The 17873-nt window shown below is 30.0% G+C and overlaps 1 protein-coding gene across 1 annotated transcript; it reads right to left on the reverse strand.

Moving 5' to 3' along the window:
- Window positions 1-138: 138 nt before the first annotated feature.
- LOC118052742 (aldehyde oxidase GLOX) lies at window positions 139-2315 on the reverse strand. Its single transcript, XM_035063775.2, has one exon. The coding sequence runs from the start codon at window positions 2067-2069 to the stop codon at window positions 396-398; it is 1674 nt and encodes a 557-aa protein (XP_034919666.1). The 5' UTR covers window positions 2070-2315; the 3' UTR covers window positions 139-395.
- Window positions 2316-17873: the final 15558 nt, after the last annotated feature.

Here is a 17873-nt window from a genome sequence, read left to right on the forward strand (position 1 = left end):
ACCAATATTGTACATACCTTGCACGCTGATGCATTGCTTCACCCTCCTCATGAATCGAAGGCGCCTTTATACCTTCCCACGTCAGGAATTCATATTATACGTAACTGCTGCTATGAGGAGTGCTTTTTGCTTACCACCTTGCCATTTCAGTACTAACAAGAATATATTTTTCTTTCACGCTTCTATCTTCCACGAAGGATTATTCGATGTATAATCCATTGATTAAAACAAAATTAATCATGAGATAAAGAAAGGGAGGGGCCAAAATAGTAAAATGCTGTAAATTAATTATGTGTGTGTAGATTCAATTAATCCAATCTTATCTCAAAATGTGTACAGATTAAAGAAAAATGCCAAACCAGCTTATGAATCTAGCTATAACTCTAAATGAACAGTCACAGAATTTTGACCCAGAGGCCTTCACTAGGAATCTGTTGATGAACCACGTATAACATGTAATGACCTGGGGGTGCAAGATCACCGGAACGCGGTGTCATAACTTGAATGTCATAAGTTGAAGCGCCCACAACGGTTACTTTCTCATTCCCTAGCACCAGCAATCTATGATTCATAGAAAATGAATGTGTATTGAATGCTGGTGCCACCATTGTCACCGAGACCATATCTGTTACTATTTTGCTCGTGACTTTGAACCTTACCAGCAATTTTTGTCCGTAGCCAATGTTCTTACCTTTAGAAGCAGATGATGAGACAATTGTTGGTCTCAAATCATCAAAATTTGGATCCAAATATGGTGGAGAAAATGCTTCTAAGCTTAATTCAGTTGGAAATAATACCCCGGTGAATTCATATCCAATATGGGGATTGCTACCACCAACAAGAACCCTGCCATCACGAAGCAAAATTGCTGTGGAATGGTACATTCTTGGTATTGTACTCGGGTTTTGCAACTCAAACCTTGACCCTGACGCGTCGTCTGGCCGGTAGAGGACAGGGTTCAAGACCGGATCTCGCCCCTTTTCCCACCCGGCAGTACCAGCTCCGGCTCCATTTATGATCAAAACATTACCGTTTGGAAGCAATGTCATATCGCCCATGACTCTAGCTGTAGGCATAGTTTCCATTACCCATCGTGGATTAGGGTCGTTTATCTTGATCCGGGCACAAGTATCCAAAGCTAGCACGAAATTACCATTTTCCACCTTAGCATAAGACCCTTTTGGTGCACCCCCACACACCAAAACTTCAGCTTCAATAGTTGAAGCCTGTAAATTCTTCAATGGAAGCAACACTGCCGAACCTGTGCTTGGGTAGCTTCGTGGATCACCTCCAGGTATTGCGGGATAAGTCTTCAACACCTTATTAGTCTTGTGATCAAACAATATAGCTCGGTTATTGGCGAAAATGAATAAATTCCCATCGCCATTGAGAAAAACAGATGGATATAAGTTGTTCTCTATGCTACGATCATTAGTTTCCATCAGAAATGGCAAACTGTAAACATTCGGGGCAGAACTTTTTGGATAAAATTCATAATTGAACTGCCTTCTGCCACCAATAATAATTTGCCTCCCATCTGGCAGTATATGACTGGTGGCATACCATCTTTTTACCTTAAGACCATCACCAACTTCTTCCCAATCACAACCAGACCCATTGCATGGAGAAAAAATCCTGACCTTACGTTCACCATCATTGAAACCGCCGGCTTGAATCAGCCTCCCATCAGGGACCACAGCCCCTGAAGAACACCAAACATCACTTTGGACCATAAGTGGCCTGAATCTATTAGCCAAAACATCATACTCAACAGAATGAGCAGTACAGTCATATTTGATAACTAATTCACTTGAATCATTCCGACATTTTCCATCTGGTAATGAAAGATTCGACCTGCCAAAGTCAGTTCGATCATAGATTACTACACGGTCATTGCTGAGTAGTTGCATATGCATCGCTGTTATGCCAATGCTATTTTGCAAGAGTTGCCACAGGCCACCGCCAGCAGCGTAGGTCACAGTCCGGTGGCATGGTTGAGCAGCAAAGAACAGTTGCAAGAAGAGGAAGAAAAGTATCGAAGTATAACGAGGCATTGATGGCTGGGACATGTTTTTTTGTCTGTGGTGATGAGTTGTGATGTTTGGTCGGATGTGGGGTGTTTTTATAAGTAATAAGGTTGTCTGGACTCCAGACTGAACTGAGAGGTTACCAGTTACCACACGCTTTGATATCGCGTAGGATATGATTCTGGTGTTAATCTGGTCAGTGAAAACGATGAGTTTGTTTGAAAGCCAAGATATCCAACTTGCGATCGAGTTGGAGATGAACAGAAGGGTGTATTTGGGATCGGACCTGAATTGAAGAGCAAGCGGTGAAAGATAAGAGATTGTCATGAATTTACACATATATTATAAGAATGTAATTAATTAATTAATATATGGTATCATAATTTTTATTCGTATATATGTTTCTATTTTTTTTTTTCTAGTGGTAGTGGAATGGGCTTAATTTAATCAGGTGTATTTTAGAGAAAAAATAAAATTTAAGATCCACAAAAATAAAAAGTTACAAATCTCTTAGGATGAGATATTGTCATTTTTCTTTATTTACGAAGGTTATTAATTGATATGTCATGTCACCAATTTTTATTTATTTTTTCTAAAACATATTACCTTTAATCATTAGTACTTTAGAAAAATACTTAATATTCTGACCAACAATGCTTCCAACATCACAAAAAAAAAAATGATATTTTTAGATACTGGTAGGTGTTACATACACAGCTTGAATGGCTTAAACGTCTTCCATGCATCCTTGGGTTTTGTATATACACGTATATCATTTGTTTGATTTTTGTTTAGCTAAATATAAAATTATCTCTAAATTAACTTTATAATCACAAAAAAAAAATCGTGAAAAATCAAAATGCCTCTTGTTCTCATAATTAAAGTTTTTATTATTATAGGAGCATTTTTTGTAGTTTCATTGTGTATTTTAATTGTTTTTTTATATATAATTATGTAAATAATAAAATATCATTTAACTTAAATCATAATAGCCAAAAAACCATGATGAAAATATAAAAATACATATTTGACACTAAGTTTATTTATATATTTTTTGCTTCCAATAATATTTTGATAATTTTATGATTAAAATGAGAAAATATTTATTTTCCTGCTTTATCTAGTAATGACAAATGAGACATATGAAAAGACTTTAGTACATTTGTAAACATGTTTTAAGATTTTTAGGTGGAGGGACAAACGTCATTATACTATTCTATTGAACAATAATAATGAGTATAAAACTACAATATTTTTTCAAGAGGCTTTAGTTCTTTTTAATTAACTGTAATTTAATAAAATAATTAATGTTTTAACCATTTAATTATTTTTTAGTAAAGAAAAAACAGAGGAAGTATAACATATAACCCGACAACGAGCTATTCTTTTAATTTTCAAAATAATAGGGTTTTTTGTAAGGAAAAAAAAGAATTATTTTATAAATTTTAGTTTTCATTTGGAATTGATAGAGATGTATTTACTTTTGCATATTTTTTATAATTTGAATTCAATTAAAAATTCAAATCAATATCCTTAAAAAAATCTCAAACATAAAAATTGATTTAACCATGTGAGTTGAATTTAATTTGCAAGGTTTCGATCCTATAAAATGACATTAGCACATGTTATTTTCAACTGTGAGTATAAATAGAAGGGGGATTGGTCATGAGTATATTTTGCTAGACCACCATGCTGTGAGTATAAATAGAAGGAGGATTAGTTTTGGCGTCCGTTGAGCTTATATAATGGATCTTTTTTCTCTTAGTTCCTTCTAGTAATGGACTTTATAGGAAAAAAAATTTCTTATATGAAATACAATTTAGAACTTGATTAGAATTAGATTTTAATTTAAACTATATAAAATATATATTGACTCAATCAAATTCAGTTCAATCATGTTAATCTTGCCAAATTCAATCAAAATCTATGCATGAATAAAGTTTTTTTTTTTTTTAAATCATGATATTATTATGATAAAAAAAATCACATGTATTAATACAAGCATTTTTCCAAGTTAGACCCAAGCCGGGTCGACCAATATGCTCGTAGTGAACCTTTTTCGACTCCAACCATGGCCTATCCTCGTCCTAAAAGTTTAACATCAATAAACTTCATTTCGTTTTCAGTGGGAAAACAATAACAACTATCTGTCTGGCCTTTTTAAAATTTCTAAATGGCATTGATGTCATGAGATGATGAAAGTTGCTTAGTTGTTTGGATTGAGATTCGAGTGTGATTTGTGACAAAATAAGCTTTAAATATGAGTTGTAGAAATCCCTCATATAATAAATGATTCTTCCGACCCATCTTTCTCAAGTGATCCGGGCCGGGTCCACGCGCTCGAAGACTGCCTCGAGAAGTTTTTTTAAAGCTTTGGTAACACTCGTGCAGGAAAGGTGCTTTGAGCAGAAACAGCAACTATCGAATGGTATCTCTCTTGCCTTTTCACCATTCTTTTTTCCAGCAGATCTCGAACCTTTCTTCGCAGCAAATTCTTTTTTCCAAGTGTATAGAATTAGCTTCATGAACATGCCTCTTCTTTGTGTTCATTTTATCTCGATAACAGGCCAGGGGAAGGCTGCTACGGTGTCGATGTGTAATGATTAAGGAGGCATTCTCTTTTTGTTTGTACGTAGCTGTGGAATTGCTTGAGCATTCTTTACTCTTTGTTTGACGTCCTTGATGATATGGAAGTATTATATTCTTTTCGTATGTTCCTAAACTGTGTGTTTAATATTCGAATTTCCAACAGCCTGATGGCTTCTCTTTTGCCCCTTTTCATTTGAATAATAAATAAGAACATTTCTTGTTGAATATTTTATTTCAAAGTCTCGTCCTTTAACATAAAGAATAAAGCTTGATGGTGTATATAGTACAAGTTTCAGATTGATAATTAATTGCCGATATTTATTCTATAGTTACAAGTTTCATTTTCATATGTGAGAGACCGATACGGCACGAAGTTGAGAGAAAACTATAATAGAATATTTACACCAAGTCTCAAAATATCATGAGGATATTGTCCTGGCCTTGATTTTAGACCAAAACTATTGTTTAGAATATTTTTAGCTTTAAACTGTTTTTATTTATCGATAAGAACTTCCATTATAAATACTCAATGAACATTGTTTTTCGCTAAAGATATAAATTTTTGATAGAAATGGGAAAAAGCCCATAATTAATTTATTTTTAAAAAAAGTTTACAGATAAAATTGATACAAAAAGTTATTTGGAGATAAAATTAAAATTAATGGTATAGGAGTTTTAGTTTGATGAAAGGATATATAATTGCCAATATTTATTCTATGGTTTTAAGGAAAATCATAATGGAATATTTACATCTAGTCGATCTCTTGAATAGATTTTTAAGCAAACCTCAAATATATATATCCTCAAACTATTGCCATAGTCTTAATTTTACACCAAAACTATTGTTTTAATGATTTTATTCTCAAAATATTATTTTCCCCATAAAATAGGCTAAAAAAAAGTAATTTTTGAACGAAAAGTCTTGAAAATGGATAAAAGTCTTTAATTGATTTTTTTTTAAAAAAAAGTTTTGGAATAAAACTAATATAATAAATTATTTGATGATAAAATTGATACGGTATGTATAGTTAGATAATAATTATTAAGATTTGCCTTAAAGTTTTTAATCTCTTTTCTTTCTCCTCTCCTTTTTAATATCCATCTATTTTTAGTACTTACATCTAAATTAATACAAAATTACCAACAAAATTATACTTTAAGATAATATTTTAACAACCTCAAAGGCGTTCTAGGAAAAAAAACTCGAAGGCTGGCCCTTTTCATAACCGTATTATTTGTTGGCCTTTCCATTTCAAAGTCGTAATTATTATTTTTTTATCAAGATCCGAAGAATAAGAAAAGAGTCGTGTAGTTCTTGATTACATCGAACAATAGCAGGGGTGCTTTCCATGTCCGAATTGTTTTTCCTCTAGAAGGTAAAGGAAAACAAAGGATAAGGTAAATCAGTCAAACGCTTGATGATTCTGGTAATATTCGCTGGTAATCTTCTCTCATTAGCTGATTTAGATGATAAAAAAAGGAATTTATTTATTATAATGTTTCAAGTTTGATTATTGTCATCCAGTTTTTATAATGATGGTAAATTTTAGGTTTAAAAGATATCTTAAATTTCAGCCTTAGCTTGTTCTTCCAGATTTTGAACGATTTTAAAAAGTCACAATGTTTTCTTAAAATTAGTTTTTTTAATATAATGATGTAAAAAATAAATTTTTTTAAAAAATATTATTTTTATATATTTTTAAAAAAAAATACTATAAAAAAACTTACTACCACATTTTCAAACATCACTTTTAATTTGTCACATCACGTCTCGTTTATTCTTAAAAACTTTTTTATCAATATTTATTCCATTTTTTAATTTTTATCCTACAACTATTTCTTCGAGAGGATGTGTGTTTAATTTGTTGGGTAAACCAATATAGGGAGGATCAGGGTTTAAGATCAAATAATATAGAAAACAAAAGATTTGTTGAGTAATTCTTGATGAATAATTCGGACTTGTGAGAAAGGAAAAAAAAAAGCCAGTTTGTCAAGGCCTTGACCAGAATTGAGAAACAGTTTTTAGTATATTTTATAAGGTTCGAAAAAGAAGAAACTTTATTGAGCAAAAAATATCATATACAGTTCCCATAAATTTTTTGCTTCATGAATTTAGTCCTGTTTGGGTCTGGTTGTTTTGGTTAGGCTGTTAACTCCTGAATCATTATTAGGATTTGCTTATATTTATGTAATTCATTCCATTTTCACTATGTTATTTAATTCAGAAATGCATGTCTCAAAGTTTAGATTAAATTATTTATTTATTTAAAAGAATTATTTATCAAGATTGTGAGTCGATTCGATTACTCGTTAACTTGGATTTTTTCCGGATTAAATCCCGTACTGAAGTTGACAAGTGTAAATTTGCTTGCTTGTCAGATTCGATCCCACGTGCGGTCCTATTCTGGCGAAATAGAATTGGTTCACAAAATCTTTTGGTCCTTCGACTAAGTAAACGGAGACCAAAACTTGTCGACCAAGGAATGAAGGAATGATTTGGGTGGAAAGTTTCCCTTTGTCAAGTGTGTTCATCAAAGGCTTGTCGAATCTCTTTCGGTGCATTGCTAGCCTGTAATGACAATCTGTAAAGAACACGAGCTCCACCATCCTTGACGAGCTCTGGTCTCTTAGCCAACTAAGGTATCTCTCCGTTTTTTTCTTTCTGATCTATGAAGCTTGCAGCTGCAGACAACCTTGTTTTCCTGAAACAATTTGCAGACAGAATTAATAAAGTAAAAGGGACTGCAAATTTTAACACTACTGCTCCAGGATTCTTTGCCTCTCTCTCTCTCTCCACAAGATAGCCTTAATTCATGAGTTTACACCGGTTTGACCTTTATAACAATAATAATAAAAAAAAAAAGGTTAAGAAAAAATGTGGCATATATATGAAGTGGCGGGTCCAGAATATTGAGTAGGTTTGAAGATCAAATTGAGAGAAATTTTTTTTAAAAAAAATAAAATTTATAATTATTCAACAGGATATGGAAAAACATGCAATCAGTACCCCTGAATGTATGATTTGGATTTAGTAGATTGTTATACTTCTTTACATTTATTTATTTTTTATATTAAAGAATTTTATAATGTTTGAGAAATAAATATGAGTAATTGTTTTCCAAGTCTTTTTTTTTTTTGGGGGGGGGGATAGATAGATAATAAAAGAAAAAATCAAATTCGAGAGATTCATCAAAATCCAGATATTATTTGTAAATGCTATTTTCTCAATAATTTTGCTAACTTTGTGATAAATGATAGTTAAAGGGATATTATTTTTTATTTTACTTTTAAGGGATTTCTTTTTATTAATAATAAATAAACCCCTTTATATGCCAAAAATCTTCCTAGCTTATTCGTTTCTAATCTAACTAAAATACATAAGCTGTTCTTTTCACGACAGCCTCAATTGTCAAGGAAGCCATTAATTGTTCTTCCCGCGTCTATCTCGTAAGCATGTGAATCAAATTCAATGCTGCACGTACGTGGCTTGATTGGATTATATCTCTCCCAAATCTGCTTGGCCCCCTTGATCACCTGTTTCTTTGAACGCGTGGACATTTTGATCCCCTCAAGGCAGCCAAAGCATACACTGACAAATTCCTCGTGGGATATTTTTTTAATATAAGATTAATTAAACAAAGTGAACATAAACATGAGGCTATAATTTGCTTTCCCTTTCAAAATCGGTGTCTAATCAGGATTAGATAGCTTCTTGATTTGAAGGCTATGATTTGCAGCTCCTTGCTGGCCAATGGCTACGTTGTTGGCAACATTTCATTTGGTTTGCAATCCTCGACGTGTTATCTACCAAGGATTGGCAGAAAAGAAGTGGCAGATCGATCGATGTTGTCGATCTGTTTGTCTTTGCTGCCGGCAATATATTGAATCTCGGACTTATTTGTTTTTATGTTTGATAAACATTTTTAAAAATAATTAAAATATTTTCAAATTTTTAAAATTAAATAAAAAGCTATATCATAATTGAAGGATACACTGAAGGACAGCATTAGACAGCCAAGCACATTCTAGCTAGATATCATAGTCATGGCAATTGGTTTACAGGTACCTGGTACCATTAACATCAATGCAGCCGTGGTCCTAGAACAATGTGCTAGTTGACATGTTAGGACTTTGGCAGCTTAATTAATGTAATTATTATTAATACATTTTGTTGCTGGGGATTAATTAATTTTCTCCCGTCTCTAGGCACTGCTTGAACTAAGGTTGAAATGTGTTTTGTTTGAAATTGAATTTAAAATAATAATTTTATTATTATTATTAAAATTTATTTTTAATATTAACACATCAAAACAATTTAAAAATATATAAAAAATTAATTTTAAACATAAAAATTCAATTTTTTTAAAGAAACAATATTTTTGGCCGTATTGTGAAACACCCATAATGCTGAATACGGCTACTAATTCATTCTTCATAGAATTAAAACAAAAGTCAATCAAATTAGAAAGGATTATGAGTGATGCATTCTTGCTCACCACCAGAACTTCCTCATGATAAAGCTTTAATTTTATCTCAAATCGCAAAGTCAAAGTTACACCAGTGACCATAGCATTTGAGAAGTTAAAACCTTACCTGTCTGCCATAATTTTAGTACTGGTTTGGCATGGATTTTATTGTGTTACAAGGTGCTTGGGAGTGCATTTGTAATTGTGTTTTTTTGTTTTTTAAAAGTATTTTTAACTTGATAAAATATTAAATTAATATTTTTTTAAATATTTTCTGATAATTTTAATAAATTAATTAGTGTGTGTGTTATATATTATATAAAAAAATATTTTAAAAAATACTTCAAATTAACCACTGTCCAAAAACAAAAGCATAGAGTGGAAAAACAGATCATTGATATTCGGCCCCCCTTACATTCTACGCGTATTGCATAGGCTGTTAGAAGTCGCCTCAATCAATTTTTCTTTCTTTTTCTATTTGAGCTACAACGTTTCAATCAAGTGTAAATATCCTATCCGTAGCCTGGCAAAGTTTTGTTGTGACTCTTTCCTTTTTCCGAGCAATCATCTAGTCTGGCATTCGTTGTATAAATAATAAAAATATTGAGTTAGTCTTTTCCCAGATGCATTATAAAATAAAATAAAATTAAATTATTATTATTATCATCATTATTTTTTTGTTTGGCGAAATTAAATTAAATTATTATAAGGGAACTTACTCATTCTACCGGACAATAGAAATTCCTTTACAGTTTACACCCTTGAGATTCTGGCTATCTGCTCCAGAGGAAGTGGAAACCTTTCGAACTAATAGAACAAAAGATCGAGAAGGGAAGGCCTAAAGTATGACCTAGCTTGCCATGGCTGGTCATTGCGACGGGCCTAAGTGAGCACCGAACCAGGACCTGCCAGTTGTTACATTTTAGTTTTTGTTCCAGATTTGATGATGGCTACAAGATAGAATTAAAGACTTGAACTATCATGATGACATCCAGTGACAACCGACTTACCATATTCTCGAACTTCATATTATTTCTGGGAATTCTTTTAAGGGGTTGTTTTTTCATGTCAGCAACATTTTATAATTAAGGCACGGTGATGGCTTAGCTTTCAAGTTGCTTTTCACCAGATTTATCGTTCTGGGTAGAGTGTATCCAGCTGAAATGCTAAATAAGTTTGTGTTGTGGAGGAAGGATATTAAGCTCGATGCCATGATCCAAGATCCAAGTTCTAAACGATAAAGTGCCTTCCTTGCTACATGGAAATATCCTTTGCGTTTTGAGACATTTTGTTAGGTTTTTAATTGCAGAGAACTACTCATTTGTGCCTCGGAGCACAGCAAAAGCTATACCAATTAAACGTTCTACCAGAAATTTCTCATGGTAACCTTCCCTGCTCGAACAATACCGTCAGCTGTCACAACGGTGACGATAAGGTTAAGAAAAAACCATACTTGTCTGCCGCCATTTTAGTATTGGTTTGACGTATTTCTTGTCTTAAGAGTGGAAAAATAGATCATCTGAGATCTCCTGGCATTCTACGCGTATTTGCTGTCTTGCGGACTTCAAAAATAGGAGAATAAAAGAGAAGTCACGTCGGAAAGCTTACTGTTTTCTCTTTTTTCTTTTTTTTTTAGCTGCGATATTTCAACCCCGAATCTTTTAGCCTGCCGAAAAGAAAACAGAATATTGTCTGTGTGAACATTTCCAAGATATCATCTATTCTTTGCACGCGTTATGAATTACATAAATAATTTGCAAATTGCTTCTTCTCCTTGGTGCTCAGATGAATAGCTTTTTTTTCTTTTTTTCTTTTTTCTTTTTAATTTCATGGACACAGTCATGAACACCACACACAGTTGAGCAGTTACTTTCAAAAAATAAATCATAAAGAAAAGTCTGACAACTCGAGGTACGCCGGTGATCACACTTGCGCGTGGTTGGAGTGTACAGTAGCTCAAGCTTATTTAATTCACAAGTGATTAAATAAATAGCTTTTGGTTCTACTAGAAAGGGCATTTTGCCCTCACTGTTTAAAAATAATGTTTTTTTTATTAATTGTACATTATCCATTTCTTTTATCTTATTAATCACCTCGTGATTATTACATGTGAGATATGAGGCTCGTATATAGAAATTCCTTTGCACCCCTGAGATTTGGCTACGGGGTCTTATATGTGTGTACATACATGTTAAGTTGCATCTGGGGTCTGACCGGTAAAGAATTTGGGTTGTCAAACTCTTTTTTAATTATTATTTTTAATAAACAGATACAACAATGTTATTTTTATTTATTTTTTTATTGAGTATGAATCAAATTAGGTCGGGTCGTTTGAGTTTTAATGGTGGTATGATGAAATCAGTTTAGTGTAATTTTAAAGTATATATCAGCTATCAAATTATCAGATTTCTATGTCAATTTGTCGGGACAGGGCCGGATTTGATAACGGTGATCGGACATGACCTACGTCACGGAATTCTCCTTCGGCGTGGGTTTTTTCCGTGAGCAGAGAACATTTGTGAACAATGGAACAAAAGATCAAAAAGGGCTTTCAATTTTCGGCCTGCATCATAGACTAGCTTGTCCATGGCAGATCATTTCTAAATGGGCCTGAGGGAACACTGGACTAATACCTGGCCCATGCAGAAACAGCAGAGTGGTTGTATTTTCCTTCATGTTCAAAAACTTATACTTGTGTGTTTTCCTATTTTTTTCATACCTCCATTCAACTGTAACACTTGCCAATGCTCCATGATCCAGTTTTGATAGTTCGTTTTTTAAAAATGAATATCCCTTCAAATTGTATTTCTCTTCCTGCATTTATAAAAGAATGATATCTATTTCAATGCTTGTGAAATTAAGATTCTTGATTTGAATCTTACTAGCAAGATTTTAAAAGGAGTGGGGAATTCATCATTCAAAATACATTGTGGATCCCTTATAAAACTCATAAAACATTGTAATCTTATTATTTACAATGTTTTTTACTTATTTATTTCGCTCTTCTAGTGCCAGGTCTAAGGTCAGATTAAGTTAAATTGTTAAGCAAGAATAATAGATGGCGATTTCAAAGTTTGTGCAGCAAAGTTCGCATTTGTCCATTTACTTTTTTAATGGTACCTTTTCAATCCCTGTGAATTTATAAAATTTAATTATGATACAAAACTTTATTTTTTTTACTTGTCACCTCATGTTAGAAATATGAGAGATAAAGATTGTCGGATTTTAACGATAAAAAAAGTTATTATTGGCATTGATTCTGATAATAAAAAAGATCGATCTTGGTGTTCATAAATTTTATTTAATGAGAGTATTTTAGCTTGCGTGTTATTTTGCCGTGTGATGGCATGAATGAGTAGATCCAATATGGAGAAAAATTTGACTTTTTGGTTAATTTTTATTTTTTTTTCAATGATTTTTTGTTTTTTGTTGTTTTGATGCATTAAAGGGTTTATATGGATCTCTAGGTTGTTCTGTAAATGTTTTGAACAAAAAATAATTGAAATAATTTTTTAGGGTTGGAAAACCCAAACCTAATTTTTATTTATGGGAATGCCATTGAAAATTGAAAATGTATATAACATATCATTTGGATTGCTTATTAAAAAAAAAATTGGTTAGGCTGACAACGCGACATTCACCTAGCGAAGAAAAAATAAATAATTTAAATCGGCAGGTTTCTAAGCCTATCCTTGCTCAGAGCCCAAAAGGTGATTTATCAAGTAAGCATTGTATGTTTTGGATCGTTTTGATGTGCTGATCTTAAAAATATTTTTTAAAAAATAAAAAAACATCATTTTGATGCATTTCGGCATGAAAAAATACTTTGAAAAGCAACTGTAACCACACTCCCAGACAACCAAAACTCATGAGCTCCTTTTTAAAGGGTTTTCATTTAAATTTTTGTAGCTTCATTTAAACAAAATTAAAGTCTAAAGAAATTATTTTAAAAAAATCACACATCAATAAAAAAAAAAATTGGAACATAGTGGGATGACTATTTTTTTTATTAATATTTTTTAAAAAAATACATGGTTTTTCTATGAAATTTTTCAGACCTCGTGACTCTGGTTGCGGATTTAGTAAGTTCAACTTGATTTACTTGAGTTGTTTTCTTTGTTTCTTAAAAAAATTTATACATTGAGAGTGAGTTTTTTATGAACTAACTTTTTTTTTCTACAGGGAGTTCTATTTTCATGTCTCAAGTCATAAACTTGGCTTTTTTTTATATATTTACTCGAGTTGTTTTTTTTTTTTTTAAATTAAATATTTTTTTTATTTTTATCCTTCAGTATCTGATTGATTGAAACTCAGCTTCTTAATCTGTTGAAATTTGTGTTATAAAGGGCTATCACGATTCTCATGACTCAAATTAAGAGTTGATCTGGGTTGATCCAACATATCACGATCTCATCCTCCATTAGTATTAATAACTTGTTTTTTTTTTTTTTAACTATTATCTATTTCATTATATGATAACAAAAATAAACAATCACAAAATCAATTGCTAAACCAATACTGGAACTTTTTTTAAGACTATTATAACCTTATATAAAATAAAACAAAATAAGTTATAAAACTCAATTCTCAATCAGTTTAATATCGAATAATAAAAAAAAAAAAAAAAGTTAAACTCCCAGAATCCATCAACATGTCTATGGACTTTCTAAAATTTAATAACATGTTTTTTTCTTTTGTAAAAAAACTCACCTTGTTAGAATCTATATGATAACAATAAAAATAGATGATCAAATAATCATGTTCAATTAGAAAAAAAAAAAAAAACAATATACCTCATTAAACTCGCAAATTGGAGTAACCATGGTTAACTTGTCAGACTTACAAACTAAGTCATTGACCCCACAAAGTTTAATAACTTTTTTTTCAAAAAAAAATTAAAACTAAAGTTTTTTTAAAATAGACCATACTGTGATACTAAGATATTTTTCTGATACCAACCCGATGTTGAGATATTTTTTTAATATCATGACAACCATATAAAAAATAAATTATCAATTATAAATTTCAATAAACACATCATACAGTGACTAAATTAAAAAAAAAACAATAATTAAAAGGAAAAAAAGATCAAGATAATTCTTTTTAAAAAATAATATTATAGATTACTATTGTAGTTCATGGTGCTAACGAGCACAAGGAAATAATATTTTCCCCACATCTTTTAGCTTGTAGCTTGTATATTTAATAATACTTAATATTTGAGCTCATTTGTTTTGTATTTCAATAGTATTTTTTAAAGAAATATTTTTATAATTTTTTTGTTTTTTTTTTATTTTTTTATTTTTATATCGTTTTGATGGGTTAGTATAAAAAATTAAAAAATATATTATTTTAATATATTTTAAAGTGGAAGGAGTTTTAAAAAACAACCTATTAAACGGGTCTTGATAATTAATACTTAATGTTTTTATTTAAATATATTCATGGTTTTACGATCATCCGAATTTTAGAGTATCTATTGCCATCTACCAGACATAAATAACGTGTCGCTTTATGAAGCAGAAGGCATGTCGGCTGGACACAGAGGGATCAACACGCACTGAGACGTTCTGGACCAATTGAATTTCATTATGCACATCTTGTTTGTTTTTACGTGTTTTAGACCGTGTTAAAGGTAACACTAGTTAATTTACGCGTGTTCTGCAACGGGTTCAGTCATGTTTTAAAAAACATAAAAAATATTAAGAGTGTATGAATTATTTTGCAATGCTATAAATCCACGTAACAAAGTAGATGTTTAAATTTTTTATATTAGATATTTATCTAGCAAAAGTTTATAATTAAATGCATGAGAGAAACCTCGATTACCATTTTTTATTTTTAAAAATTAATGTTAAATTATAAAATTAAATAATAATAATAAAATAATAAATAAAAGAAACATCAGTCTACTTCAACTTTTCATACTAGTAATTTGAGATATTAAATCGGAATATCATGAAAAAATAATAAAACTCAATTTTCAACAAATCTAATATCGAATAATAAAATATTACTGTTAGTATTATAATTGTTAATATTTTTGTCGTTATTATTATCGTTACTATTATTGTCATTACAGTTATTGCTAATCATTACTGTTATCAATTAATAATATCTTTATCATTATTGTTAGTATTGTTACCATGATCGTTATCATTGTTAGATATTATTGTTGTAATCATTGTTACCACCACTATATCTAATATTGTCATGATTATTATTGTTATAACTACCTTTATTGTTATTACAATTATGATTATAAATATCATTATTGATGTTATTATTATTATCACTATCACAAACATTATTATTATTATTACCACTATTACTGCCACAATTACTACATTACCACTATTAATAACATTACCACCATCATTAAGTAGTATTATTGATAATATTATTAGCATCGTTAACATTATCATCATTACTATTAATATTATTGTTATCACAACCACTGCAGTTAGTATTATTAAAGTTATTATCATCACTATTATTATTATTATCATTATCATTTGAAATAATAAAAATTATAAACTTGTTTTGATGATAAAAACCATGAAAACTCTTATAAAAGGCAAAGGAAACAATAAAAAATAAAAATGACAAAACTAAAATAAATATTGTCACTATTGAAAAAAAATCACAAAATTAATTTATAGGGTAAAATAAAAAACTATAACTATTATTATTTGTCGTTGTCGAAATAACAAAAATAATAAACTTGATTTAAATGATAAAATTATAAATTATAAAAACTCTAATAAAAAAATAAATAAAAAATTAAAAGAAAAATAACCAAACTAAAATAAAGTTTTTAAAAGCACGTTTTGTTTGAAAAAATATTAAATTGATACTAATAATTTTAATATATTGATGTCAAAAATAAAAAATTATTTTAATATATTTTTTAAATAAAAAATACTTTTAACCAATAAAGTAACAACATAAATAAATAAAAAATCAAAAGAAAAATAACCAAACTAAAATCAAGTGTTTTTAAAAACGTGTTTCACCTGAAAAAATTATTAAATTGATACTAATAATTTTAATATATTAATATAAAAAATATAAAAAAATTATCTTAATATATTTCATAAATAAAAAATACTTTTAAAATCATCATATATTACAACATCAATTGGAGTAAGCTGGCATGTCCTTTAGTACCGGGCATGTGGCCATGGATTTAATTTTCTCCAGTAAGATTGTGACATCTTAATTATTACACGGAACAATAAATACGATGACAGTCAGGCTATAATAATATTTTTTTACTGTAGGAAAATTGTACTTTATTCTACAATATAAACGTCTGAACTCGAAATAAACAATGGATAAAAAAACTAAAACTGATAAATGATAGATAATTAATAATATCCTAAAGCTTGGAGCATATTATAAACTTCTCACATCGAATAAATTGCTTTATAAATTACATAATTATTTAGATTATGGTCTTTATATACTTGAATGCTGAGCATCAGTGTGCGTCAAAGCATTGATTAACATTTATATCAGATTTTTTTACTGTGTTTAGAGTGAGCATTTTGAGGTTGTATTTAAATCCATGTAAATTCATGCTCAAGCAAGGGACTGCGTTAGAAGTAATCAGTAATTTTCATTTTTTTTTTAAGATTAAAGCAACTAAGAGAGTGTGTTTAACTTGAAGGTGTTGTGTTTTTTTTTTTTTTTTTTTAAAGGTACAATATTCTTTAAATATAAATCACATTTTTAAAAGATAAAAAAGCAAACTTTTTATTTTAAAAAATACAATCTATTTCCCATCAAACACACACGAAATACATAAAACTTAAGCACACACTTATCTTAAAAAAATTGCTATTTACAAGCATATCTACGTGGTAATTAAATGCTGTTTCAAATTGTATCATGACATGGTGTTTTAAAGGTATATTTAATATTACTAAACTGATTTTTTTTAGAGATTTTTTTGATAATTTTAATATGTTAATTTAAAAAATTATAAAAAATACTTATAAAAAAATCATTCATCACTTCCCTGGTAACAGCCACCCAAATTCATCCACGCTGCTAAAAATTTCTTCCAAGCTGCTAACAATTTCTTCTTCAAGACCTCAAGACAAGCGGCACGTTTAAAAATAAATGCAAAATATTAAAAAACTAAAAAACTTGAATAATAGTAAATATTTTTTTTTTAAGATTAATATGAGTGTACAAGTTAGTTTTTATGTACCTCGACTAATCTTACAGGTCCTGGAATTAACGACCATATAAATTTTCAATGACCCCAAGATTTGTAGAACTCGAATTAATGATTTATGGATAGCAAACTCAGAACTTAATTAGTTAAATTACACATTTTATGGTTAAATAATAATGAAATTTGATTGAATATATCAATATGTTGACCGATTGGTCTAGACCCGACCCCAAATTCGGTTTGAATCTTGTTTTATTTTGAATCAATTTTTGTTTATTAAAAAACCTCAAAGCAATATTATTTTGATAAAAAAATAAATTAACTTAACAAACCGTGAGTTGACTTAATAAATTTATAATCCGAGAGTCTTGAATGAGATAAAACCCTAAACTGGGTCTTACAATTATTACCATAAGGTCAAAATACAAAAAGAAAATATAAAAAAAGTTGGAAAAAATAAAAGGAATAACATGAGGACTCTATTCATCGAAAGTAAAAAAGAATAATCCAAATGCCCATGCTAATTTCCAAGTTCAAGTCTCTCAACACACCAATCGTATTTAAAAGAAAGAAAGAACGAAAACAAAATCTCATCGTCTCGGCTTT

This window comes from Populus alba, chromosome 2 (genome assembly GCF_005239225.2).
Source record: "Populus alba chromosome 2, ASM523922v2, whole genome shotgun sequence".
Classification (NCBI taxonomy): domain Eukaryota; kingdom Viridiplantae; phylum Streptophyta; class Magnoliopsida; order Malpighiales; family Salicaceae; genus Populus; species Populus alba.